The 13,521-nt window shown below is 39.9% G+C and overlaps 1 protein-coding gene across 1 annotated transcript in view; it reads right to left on the bottom strand.

Moving 5' to 3' along the window:
* The window catches only part of LOC147700737 (uncharacterized), a 39,715-nt gene extending 26,237 nt beyond the window's left edge, over positions 1-13,478 (bottom strand). The window contains exons 1-5 of the mRNA XM_086929738.1: positions 13,322-13,478; positions 12,068-12,194; positions 11,336-11,449; positions 6,437-6,553; positions 1,203-1,289 (exon numbers count right to left, since the gene is read on the bottom strand). Of these exons, the coding sequence (XP_086785864.1) occupies positions 1,203-1,289; positions 6,437-6,553; positions 11,336-11,449; positions 12,068-12,194; positions 13,322-13,345 (469 nt within the window). The 5' untranslated portion in view covers positions 13,346-13,478. The remainder of the gene's footprint in view (positions 1-1,202; positions 1,290-6,436; positions 6,554-11,335; positions 11,450-12,067; positions 12,195-13,321) is intronic.
* Positions 13,479-13,521: the final 43 nt, after the last annotated feature.

Here is a 13,521-nt window from a genome sequence, read left to right as displayed (position 1 = left end):
GATTATTACAAAATACACAAAAAGTATATACTATGTAAGGACTAGTATTACATCAAACACTAACGTGGGAGACCTAAATACATATATAGCCCTGTAATTCCATTCCTGAAATGTTTTGGAAAAGAATACCTTAAACAGATGTAAAGCACCCAAACCCAGATAATGGAGTGGGCTGTGGGCTTGGACAACGCGAAAGACAAAGTAATCATAGTGTATCGATATATCTCATAGTGAGGATCCGTTTCCTTGCTAGTTTAGTTCAATGGACAAGCTTGGTGAACCAGAATATACTGAGATTTGGTTACCTGATCACAGCCCTTCAAGAGAGGTGGCAAGCCACACCCCTCTGCTGTGTAAGGTAGAGGCAGAGCTTGTAACATGAAAACTAATGGCACCTTTGGGAGTGAGCCTCTGGCACTCTGATTTAGTTCATTTAAGGTCCTGACATGATGAAGAAGCCTGTCGGTAACCCTGAGTTAAGTAATTAAAACAAACATCCTTTGGAAGCTTACGGCCAGATGCCGATCCCAGATGTGTGCAGCATATTTGTCACTGTGCAAAGTATCTTTCTAGGAAAAGCGGCTCCTTTGTTGAGCCCATCTTAGGGATCCAGTAACCCTGAAAGGCAGACTATGAAAAATATTATTTGAACAAGTACTAAAACAGATGTTATTAAACCCATAATCAGACAGCATATATGTTGGTGTTAATTTAAATAATCTTTTGAATTTATAAACAAATACAAGAGCATTCAATGAAAACCAAAAGCAACAAACTTTTCATAATACAGAGTTTATGGCAAGAGGGGCAAAGATAAAAGTGCTCCTAATGCTAAGGGAGAGGGAAAGACCATGGACGCATGTTAAACCACACTGAAGAAAACAGAAGAAGGCAACAAGAAGGGGCAGGAGTGCAGACAAAGGTTTTCTATTAATTTAGCTTTAGGGTGGCATTACACTTCCAATAGAAATGTCTTCAATATGGGTTGAGTCCACATAGGAGAAACCACATATGAACTAACAGCAGACAACTGGAGGCTGTATTACCACATGCCCCCACTGCTACCAGCTCCAGAGCCCACACACCTACAATTACAAGACTGTGGTTTTAGATGTAATGGATCTTCCAGCTTATTTTACATCATATCTCATATGTGGCTCCTTTACTTAATAGTCCCAATAAAGTAAGCATTACTGTCCTACCTTTAGGAGTGGCACATTCCCTTTTCTCAGTCTGCTGACAGACCATGGAATTCTTGTCTTCCTCCGAAGTCTTGCAGGATGCAACCACTAGTGCAGGAACAACAAACCTCTTATTAAAATACATGTTTAAACCCTAGAGCAATTGAACAAAAGAAGCAAAAACAAAAAGAAAAGACTGAAAGTACAACAAGCCACATTCTGCAGTCTGACTTGACTACTGTTTTCCACCAGGGTCTTTTTTAGAGTGTTCAGTTTATTGGTACATGGCTCACTGGCACAATACTCTATGGCTAAGGCGATTGCTCCTCTAAAGACAATGCAAATTCCCACACCTAACCGAAAATCTACCACTGGTTGGTTACTCAGTTTATGCTTAATGACTGATATACATGGCACATTATCTTCTCATGTCAAAGATGGCATGGGCCTAGATGCTGGTCTTTTTCATACTTGCCACGTTAGGCTATAGGTTCTTGATGTACAGTTTACTGGAAGATTTTGAACATACATTATTTACTATTCCATCTGTCATACTATGTAGACTCCACTGGCATAATGCCCTGTAGGCATTGCATTTATTCGTGTGACCCTTGGCTATCCCACTGGATCATGACCTCAGTGATGTTGTGTGATGTTGGAATGTGGACAGGCTTGATGGAGGCCACAACAAGTAAAGTTGGCAGAGCACAGTCATGATATGATCTGTGATTCATCTTATCTTATGGACCATCGGTTCAAGGTCTGACAATAGTAAACCAGCTTTACTATAAGTGTATGCATTTCTATAAGTGTGTGTATTGGCTCATCTTGTTAGCTTGCTCTTACTTGAGAGGGTAACCTTTAAAGAATTGCATGGTCTGCGGTGTTTCAAAACATAACACAACACTAACACTAAAAAATGAAGTTCCCAGGCAATTAGTAATAATAAAACTACAAGTGAATACATTTTTTTTTAAGTTGACCTTTCCCATAGGAAAACTATGGAATAAAAATGATGCACAGTCTTCAAAAAATTAGAGCAAACAGTAAGGGGTTCACTAATTGGGACGCGATATGCATTTCCATGGTGGGTGATCTCTGGAAAAAGGGAGAGATGGTCGCATTTGAGCACCTGAGGGTCCAATACGAGATATTTAGGTACATGCAAATCAGACACGCACTACAGGCAGTCTTATCATCCGGTACTAACATACCTGAGGCTACTCCTCTGGAGGATAGGTTATTGTCTGGATATATGCACAAAAGGTCCACCTTTCTCACCTATTGTAAATTAGTTAACAATCTGCCGGACCCGATGCTAACACTTTGCCAAAAATAGTCCCTAAACTTGGGAGACTTCGACGATGCAGAATGACAGGAGGCACTGTCGTCCCCACATGAAGTTGCCATACCTTCACGGTTAAGGCTAGTGCAACTCAAGGTACTTCATCACACATATTACACCAGGCTGACCCTCCACAAAATAGGGACGGCTCCACATCAGTTCCGACTTTGAAATTGTGGCGAGGAGGGCACTTTCCATCACACCATATGGCAATGCCCACAGGTTGCAGCTTACTGGGTTAAGATAATGAGAACGGTATTCCAAACAGTGGAGATATCACTGGTACCGGACCCAAAACGATGTTTGCTAAAGATGTGGGAACCAAATCCTCTTACGCACTCAGTGCAGGATTGGGTGACGTTAGGAATGATAGTTGCTAAACGCAATATTGCTAAAATGTGGGGTTCAGGGGAGTCACCTACACTCCGGGACTGGTGCAAAGACATGGATGAGGCCATGGTGGCGGAGAAGGCGCTATTTGTACACCGCGGATGTCCACGGAAATGGGAAAAAGTGTGGGGAGCATGGAACTAATTTAGGGGTTCTATCTGTGAACCACCTGCGCTGGAGGTGGACGACATATCCGAATAAGGGGTGGAGAGGATGGAGTGGAAATAACAGAATGTCAGCAGAGATGTTTATGTTGTAACAGGTATTGTTGATGTATGCAATGTCACCGACGGTTGAGACAATGATTACTGCCCTATGTGTAAGTCATATTATGCCCTGAATTTCGTGATAATAAAAAAGAGTTTAAACAAAGAAAAAAAAAAATGATGTCAATGGCCATCACAAAAGAAGATGATAAAAATGGATATAAATTAGGTAGAGAGCAAGCGATGCACTTTCAAAACGTATAGGTCTTAAATATGAATGGTCCATCAATGGCACCAAATTGCGGCCCATTGAGATCAAGTTACCAGTTGGAATATTATCAGGAGCTTGAAACAGTGGACCATTAAAACACAGACTGTCAAGGTCCTTTTAGAAATGGAGAATAACTAGTGGAACTGTATTTGGAAATCCCATGGTTTTTCTCCATTACTTCTCGAATTTCATGTGGGAATTCCTGCTGCTTTGAGTATCCATGAGAACTTGTGAGTGCCTGTGGTGTTCCAGATTTCCTTGGACTCCCAATGGGCCGTAGTAGCTCAACAGGAAGACTACAAGTCATTCATAACGGGGGCCTTGGTGTGCACAGCACTGTAAGAGATAGTTGTAGCCAATGAAGTGAAAAGCCACATACCCCTGTGTTACAACCAAAGTATGTTTAACCATGTACACTTAAGGCCAACTTATAGAGGTAATCCATTTTTGACACCTTCAAGTGAAAGCCTGGTGGCCTCTTCAAGGAATTCTGCTCGCAACACCCACCAATCCAAACACAGCAACAGCTTCCCTGACACCATCAAGAATTTCAACATTTGGATCATCTCCTGCGCGGACTCGATGGCCACCCTCAAGAACAACAATAAAACAAGATCTAAACACCAGGCCCTTTAGTACACAGAGGGACTCAGACTGATGAAACACAACTGCAAACAACTGCAGGGCAAATGGAGAATGAGCCAACACAATGCAGACAGGACCGCATTCCAATCTGGCCTGAGTTGCTAACACCCACTGATCCGTGACACCCAACACCCAACTGTGGCAGACCACATAGATGCCAGCATCAACAGAAGCAAAGAGATCTTCCTTCACCATTGTGAAAGATTTTACTTTACCATCAGCCGCCCTAACTCGATCACTCCTTAGCAGGACCTCTGCATCAATCTCTATCAATTTCTCAGCAACAAAATCACCACAGTTTACAGCAATTTCAGCCTGCAACTGGACCTGACAGACTTCACCAAATGCCTCCCCATCTTATCCAATGGAACAATGCTAGCCACATGGCCTGTCATCACCCTAGAAGAATCTGTGCCACCATGAAGTCTATCCCTTAAGGGGCCCAATCATACCCCCCCACGCCTACTCCAGAAAAGGGAAAACCATCAGCGTCATGCTCACACCCATTCTGAATGCCTCCACCTTTTTCATGACCTTTTTAGATGCTGGGAAACTCACACTATCCTTCAATTGCTGAAGAAACCTCTGTGGATCCTTTAATGCTCACCAACTACAGACTGATCTCACTGCTACCATTCCCAGACAAGGTCTTAGAGAAAATCAACAAACAGATATGTCACTGTATAGCGCAATGACCGCCAACTCCTCAGCACTAATCAGTCTGGTTTGAGACCCAACCACAACATGGAAACTGCCCTCATCACTGTCACAAAAGATATCTTTGTGACTCTGGACAGGGACACGCAATCTGATGGATCTGCTCCTTCCTGACGGAAATAACTAAGTTAGTCAGCCTTGCACCGTACACCTCAGATGCCGGCGACCTCACCTGCGAAGTTAAGCAAGATCTTCCATGAGCCTGACCCTCTTCCATGCTTACATGATCCGTCTAGCGAGCATCCTCTGCTCTCATAATATCAACATCTTCTTTTATGATAATGACACGCCACTCATTTTCTCCCTCGTGGACAAGGTGCGTAGTACCAGGATTCGTGATCTTCAGGAAGAGAACATCACAGTGGGAATCCATCTAGAGGTCAATAAAGCTAGAACTGACATCCACCACCAACGCCAGGAACCTCGGGTTCATCATCAACAGCAAACTTGACATGACTGCCCAAATCAATGCTTTCACCACCTCATTCTTGAATACCCTGAAGATGCTGAAGAAGATTTTCAAATGGCTCCCAAACAACCAAAATGGCCACCCAGAAAACCATCATGCATGCCCAGGCTACAAGCAAGCTGGACAATGGGAACACCCTCTATGCCGGGATCAACACAAAACTCAGGAGAAGTTTGCAAACCATTCAGAACTCACCAGCCAGAATCACTCTCAACCTCCCACGTGCACTCACAACACACTTGAAGGAGCTCCACTGGCTCCCCATTCACAAAGGATCACAATTCAAACTCCTCTCCCACACAAAGTACTGCAAAACACCAGCTCGGCATACCTCAAACATCTCATCTGCTTTCACATAAATTCCAGATACCTCCACTTGTCCGGGCTCCTAAGTGCATAAATCCCATGCATATGGAATACCAGAAGCTGTGGTCAAGCCTTCTTCTACATCACTCCTAAAGCGTAGAACGACCTGCTACTACATGTAAGAACCTCCTCCTCACTTCTTGAATTTCACAAGAGGCTGAGGACCTGGCTTTTCGAGCAGTCCCACTAGACCCTATGTGCTTCTACACCAACACCTCTTCAGCGCCAAGATACCTTCCTGGGTGATACTGAGCTCTATAAATGGGCATAACATGTGTCATACCAGCCACATGCTAAGAGGAGCTGCACTAGAGAAAAAGGTATTGATCTTTAAGAGTATACATAGAAACTATTTTAAAGTGAGCGTAAATTGTTTGCAACCTTTTTAGCAGACTGCAGACACATGTAAAGGTTGAACGACAAAAGGTCTGGGAGTAGGGAGGACTTCTTACACACTTCTTATTTTGTGTCATTGCCCCTCTGCTGTGCTGTTTTTCGTGGGTTTCAGGTGTCGTTAGAAGGCCTGCATCATCCACATCTATCTCCTTGGTTAGTCTCTTAAACAGAGTTCCTTGGTGTTGAGTGCTGCTTCTGTGGCTGCTGTTAAACGTATGGTGTGATGTAAGGCCTGGTACAAGCATAGGTATTGAATAGTGGTAACGAGCTGATATGGAGTTAACCCCATCTTCATAATCTGTAGACATGGGGCAGAATGCAGTGGTGGGACTAGGAGAAGAACAATTTCCAAATTATATCTGTACGTCTTCAGTGTATGTCTGCACACACATTCTCACTTTTCCCCTTTATGGAACAAAACAGGTTATATCTTAAGAACATCCAACTCACCTGTGGTGTAACTACTCTTGATTTGGGCTTCCAGTGAATTGTGAACATTTCTGCAATATGATTCTTCATCATGCTTTATCCTTAACAATATATCTGGAACAACAGCTGGGTGACGACCTACAGAAAAAATGCGTAACATGCAATCATACACAATAAAACGTCACTACTAAGATTGCGAACATGCGGATCACTGAACAATGTACAGTATTACACATAGCACCCTCAAGTTATGGAGTATGATTCTAAAGGAGAATTCAATTCTATTGAAAATGTGGTAATGATAACTAGTGGGTGGGAATGGTCTGAATGGTGAGCGAGAGGTACACCATTTATGTCATTTGTGGTTGGATTCACAACTTTTTCTCAATGATACAATTTTCAAGTATCAGGCAGCAACAATGAGCATGAATAAAGATGCCCAAAGTTGTAGATTTTTATAATTGATAGCATGGTAATAACTGTGTGTAAATGCATGTCCCAGCAATGCACTATCTCGTCCTAAAGAAAAAGGATTTAAAGTATTCATAATGAAACATTATGTATCCCTAATCCCACTAACCAGACTTAACTTTCTAGAACATAACCATGTTCATTGCAAGAAATGTGCAGTAGTTCTAATACACAACTGTACTGGCTCCACATTGACTTCCTGTTTAATTCTAAAAACCACGAAAAATAGTGGGACCACCACAAAGTCCCAGAATCTACTTGGGTCAAATAACATCGACTGTAGGTTACAGTCTTCTCAAGGAGTAACCAAACATATGGGGGAAGAGGACTCAATACATCTTTAGCGGCATGTGATATTTATACAAAAGAGTGTAAAATAGACCCATAAAAAAGGGAGAGTTTATCACTACTCCTACTAATACGGCACAAACAACATTTTGCAGGCGCGGGAAGTTGGGCCGAAAATCCTGCCTGCATTTTTTAGGTTATGGAGTGTGTTGAATACACTGGACCCATAGTCTCCAGCACTGAGGCTAAATTAGCACTTTAGATTATAGGCACGATAATAACATTGTGCTTCTGATCTGTGGTCCAGGAGGGTTAAAGAGGACTTATTTTCTCTTTATATCTTTATTTTATGTATAGTATTTTGACATATGTGTATGAAGTACTATTTATTTTACAAAGTAAAACAGTCACTCAAGGACCTTATTAACTGGTATTAAAGTGTTTTACTGTTCACCACCTGTCTGACGCAAACCAGCTCCAACAGAAAGCTTTAAACTGTTCACCCTCTGCCATAGTACTGTGTGCCCAAAAGAAGCTGTTGTAAATTGCTTCAGCTGTTACAATTGGAGCCCAGTAACTCCTAATTGCCTTGGAGCCACCTGGGGCGGTATAAGAAAAAGCTATAAAAAAAATATAATGAGATGCAGCAATACAGTTGTAAATATCATGATGCACAAATATTGGGTTAAAAAATATCGTTGACAAGAATATAGATTTCTGAGGTAAGTAATATCGATGCTGAAAATATCTATGTTAATATCATTTACAAAAATATTGTTGCCAATAATATCGTTTTAAAATATTTTTTATGTATTTTAGTACATATTTCTATTGAATATGTTATAAGTTGTTTGAATAATGATTGTTAATGTTTTTTAATATAGTTTGTAAATTTTATCAGATTTTAAATTTAATTTAATAGTTTATTCTCGTTTTTAGATAGCTGGTTGTGGGGCTTATCGGGGTACAAGGTAGGAAGTAAATTAATTATAATCAATTAAGAATTAGTTTTCAATTAATATTAATTATTTAACTGGTAATTATGTTAATTGTGTAATTTTTTTAAAGTTACGTTTTAGTTCCAGGTTGTTGGGTTTTCAGGGGTATAGTGTGGAAAGTTATTTAATCATAATTAATTAATACGTTTTTCATATAATGTAATTGCTAATTATATATATTGTGTAATTTATTTCAAGTTTCATTTGTTTTGTTGGTGTGGGTTGTGGTTTTTGTTTGGGTAAAGGGTGAAAATGAAATTAATTATAATTGTTAATTAATAAATATTTAATTGATTATTCATTATTTAAATTGTGTAATTAAGATATTTTTTAGGTTCTATATCAGGTGTGGGTGGTTTGGTTGGTAGGGCTAAGGGGTCGGAAGTTAATTAAATATCATTAATTATTATTAACTGTTTAATTGATAATTAGGTAAATTATGTAATTAAGATATTTTTTAAGTTAAGCATTATGTGCTGGTTGTTGGGTTTGTAGAGATAAAATTCGTGTTACCTAATATAGTTGTTAAAAAATATATATTTGTTTAAAGTGAACTACTCTCTCTCTCTACCATTGCCCTCATTGGAGTAGGAATATTAAATGCCACCCCTCAGTAATGCAACGCAGACTTTCAGGTGTTGCTGTACTTTAAGTTAATTTGTTTTTATATATTTTTTGCAATTCAATAGTGAAGCAATTGTAGATAAACCGGTATGATAAAGTCTCACCTTTTTTATACAGTCACCTATATACATGTTAAACATAGAATAATATAGCCATAAGTAATATGTACATTTGTTAACCCCTTCCATGCTGGTGACGAACCCCAGCCGTCATGCACTAAAGTGCTCGTGTGCTGATGACGGCTGGGGTTCGTCATGGCCCGCCCCTGTTCGTTTGTTTACCGCACAGGGGCGGAAACGTGCCAGCATGGAAGGGGTTAAACAGAACTAATGAACAGCTATATATATTTATAAACAATTATTTACATGTTTATAAAAAACAATACGCATATATCTATGTACACATATATAGTCCAAATAAATGCTTATATACACAGGGATATGCTGTATATTTATGATGATGCTTCTGTGTATTTAAAATTGTATTATTTTGAATTATAAATGTTTGAAATACGTAATATATATTTTTAGTAAAATGTGATCTTGTATATTGTTTACTTTTCTTATGTGTAAATAAATTGGCATGTGTTTTACTGATTTTTCCATTTCATTTGTTACAGTTTTAAATTTACACGCATCTATATATATTTGTTTTATTATTCATCTTTATTAAAAATAGTAAATTATAATGGACATTTAAATTATTTTAATAATAGTTTTAAATTATATATGTTTAAATAAGCATACACACATACATATATAGATGTGTGTGTTTTTAAATAAATATAATATACATTGTTTTAACTATTTCAATAATTTTTTACATTATATTACTGTTACATGCTAATATATGTAATGTTAAATATTTTTAACTATATACATGATAAAAACAATATTTTTGTTCTATGTTAGTGTACAGAGATTTTCTGGGGGTATTTTGTCATTTACATTATAAGTATCGGAAAACTATATTTTGTTGCTCGAAATTTTCGACACAATATTTATATACCACTATATTTGTGGTCACGATATTTTATTCGTGAACTCCTGGAGCAGGTCTTATAATGCTCAATGGTGAACCATGTACCATCACCACAGCAATTACAAATCCAGGACACCTGAAATCTCAAAGGCTACATCACACCATGTGGGCCAGTGAAGTGTAGTGCCTGTCTGCTGCTTCACACACATAAGGACCGAGACAACAACAAACATGAGGGTAGTAGCACTAAGGATACAAAGAGCCCAAATTGACATAATGCAGTGCATAAGCACAGCTACAGCATGGAAGGCTCAGCAGTGATAGGTTTACAAAATATTAATTGTAGGCTATTCACAATAATCCGGGATAGGGAAAAGGATGGGAGTTTACATGGCGCTTATTGTGGGAACTACCATTTATCATCATTAAGGAAAAATTTAATTATCACATTTAGTTCAGTCAGTTAGGACAGAGAATTTTATTTAAATGGCCATAGTGTTGGGGACTATAGAATTTAGTTCTACATTTCTGCACCCAAAGGGCATTTCTTATTAGTGCATACACACAAGGTTCATTGCTTTAGCCTTTAGTTATATTTCTAGTACTATCGTACTAATTAATGTTCCTTTATCAAATTCGAAGGCTGTGCTTCATACATACTAATCCAGCTGCAGAACCCTCACCTGCACCTGGCTCTCTTTAGGAATGGTGATTACACAAAGTAGTGGTCTAAGGAGCATTGTGCTGCAAGAGTATGTCCCTCTCATATGTTACCAGACTGACAAAGAAGCGGACTGAAGGAAATGAAAAGCACGATTGCAGTGGAGCATACATAGGGGCAGGAGAAGGGTTAATGGACGAGCAGTCCATGGAGTGTGCCAATGAGCAGTGCCAAAGGGACCAACCACTGCTCTTCCAATGTACCTTCTTAGTGCCTGCTTTAAACTTTCTTGGATTACAGCCTCCTGCAAACTTGAAGTGTATGCCACTGTGCACCAATAGCAGGGTAATACATCGATTTCACTATTGTGGCACTGAACCATGAAACTGCCCTGTGTGATGGGAGCTCAATCTGTAATAACTGGATGTCGCTGCATAGTAAACAGGCTCCAAGGCACTGCCAAGCAAGAGGGGTGATCGTATTCCTTTACCAATTACAGCCCAGGAATACAGCTATAGATAAACTTCTACCATGACCTGCAAGTAATCCAACCCTAAACAAAATATATGTATGGTCCCTGCATGCACAAACCCACCTTTATTGTCCGGCTAACAATACCATGATATGGTACGGGTGCTCCTCTCAGGGAAACATTAACAGCATCCCAAGGAAGTATCACATGCAATTTGTATATGTTACAGCTATCACTTATATATTAATTTTTCAGCAGCCAATTGTTCCAGGATAGCATGCAATATGGAGTTACAGGTACATGCAGCTGTGGGTGCATCCCTTTCATTCATCAGGCGCAGTGGAGATTCTTACACCCAGTCGGTGCTTGTTTATTTAGGTGTCTGCTCATCAGTCAAAAGGACTTTCATAAAAATTCCAACTTACATGAAGTGGGTTCCTTCACGTCTGCTTCTCTTTCAGGAAACGGAGGGTCGCGGAAGGACGCCTCTTTTTCTCTATTAATCCGGAGTAAAATGTCACGATTAACAATTGTATAGCCTGTTATTGTAAACATAGGTAAAGCTGTCATTAGTAACCTTGGGTTATGTACAGCTGGCTAAGACAGACTGCAATGTGGCTATTACCCTTAATTTACTAGTACAATTTATGTAGATAAGTAGAAAAGTCTAAATTCCTGATCATGAAATTCAGACATCAGGGTTCATATCCAAGTTTGAGAAGCTGAGCACAAATCTTTTCATTTGGGGCAAATCCCCATCTGCTTGCACCTGCTCAAAGTGTGAGATTCTGTAACCCTTTTGACTAGTGCTTGGTGCTGGGTTTGCACTTCATTTTATAGGTAAGATGAACTATCAAACCTAGTTACATCTGTTGCCCAAAAGGCGCCTCACAATATTTAACTGTGCCGATGAAATGATGACAAATAATGAAATTGTCTGTGCCTGCAAGGTGTTCTTTAAAGTTATTTACTGTATTTGGCATCCAATGTAGGTCCAGGTTGGCCAGACCTTTTCTACAACTAGATTGCATTTAGATTCATAGAAAATAATTGTTTTGTGTGTGGATATCCTGAAAACCTGTAATGGATCTGTACCTCCTACACTTGTTCTGGATGCCTCGGTTTGGGATTCTGGCTTTAAGTATGGTGTTTCTTACCAAGCAAGAGTAAGGCTTGGTGAACTTCCATCATCACGCTCTTGTAAAGATCCTTCTGCCACTCATGCAGATGTGTCCACTCCTCTTCATTAAATGAGGCAACAACATCACGAAAGGTAACTCGTGCCTGAAATTACATGTTAGGCATCAGACACTCATAAAATGCACCATGAAGAACATAAAAAGTATACAGTGATCCCAGAAGTTAGATCATTTTTATTTTCTGCAAATAGATTTAGTTGTTCTCCCCTTTTGTCTATGACACTTCACTCACATGAACATAAACTTATATAAAAGGCAGCAACTGTAGCTAACAAAGATCTCTTTGCAATTTATAAACATAAAATGATATTGTGTAGTGACAGCCAAGTGGCTGGCAGCATGCTATATATGAATTTCATCTGCACACCAGCATGATGCTAACTCCAGACTTACACAAACTTTACACTCAGCACATGTGGTCCATATTGAAGGATGCAACAAGTGAGCATATCAGGACTCTCTGCTTGGTTAGACATGTTCAAAGACATTCCTGTAAACTACTATCCACTGCACCCCACTCAGTGGTACATACTTTAGACACTTTTCCATATTCCATAATTTGGCATAATAAACAAATCCTTCTTAACAGGAAACCTATAGACTGGAAGGTTTGGAAAAACAAAGATCTACCCTGGAACCAAGTCCTGTGCACACGTTTTCAAATTTAAGGTTTCCGTGTAAAAACCATTCATCCAACGACTTTACGTTCAGAAATGATGAAGGTCGACATCAGGAATATATTGTGGAAGTTTCTTTTATATACAACCATGTGGGTCAATACAGAAAGAAAGCCAGCCGACACGTGTTTGGTCACTCAGGCAATAATCCTGTGACTCTGCAGGGCTGTAGGTGAGAACCACAGGGCTGCACGGTAAGCGCCTCACAGGTGACATTTCAGACCCGGTAGGTAACGGGCTATAATTAAATGAAGTGAGAACGTGGAAATGCCACGAGGGTTGTCAGGGAAGGACAGATCCGTGGCTTCTCCTCAAGTGTTCGGTAATGATTGAAAGGTGGGAGGGCCTGTCGGTCTGTCCCACGGGTGGACCGTTGCTGTCGGACCCTGGAGAGATCGCTCCATCTCGTGATCCAAATGGGACAGCCCAACACGTCCTCGCACTGATTTTTGACATCACACACACACTATTATGATAATAATATTAATTATAACAATGAATTGAAGCGCTCTAATGGACATTTTAATTGGCATACCTGCTGTGAATCCAGCTCAGACATTTCCTCCAAGGGTGTTGCTAAGCCCTCGCAGTGCACGTGTCGTAATCTGAGTACCAAGTGCGCTGGAAGTGGTAAAAGTGGCTCTTAGGAGGGTTAGTTGAGAGGAGACAAGGGACAAAGATGCAGCTGGCAGCTGACAGTCTCGGATGGACTGCGCATGTGCGCGGATCAGATAC

Source organism: Lissotriton vulgaris, chromosome 7, assembly GCF_964263255.1.
Source record: "Lissotriton vulgaris chromosome 7, aLisVul1.2, whole genome shotgun sequence".
In the NCBI taxonomy this organism is placed as follows: domain Eukaryota; kingdom Metazoa; phylum Chordata; class Amphibia; order Caudata; family Salamandridae; genus Lissotriton; species Lissotriton vulgaris.
This window is presented reverse-complemented; position numbering and strand designations above follow the sequence as displayed.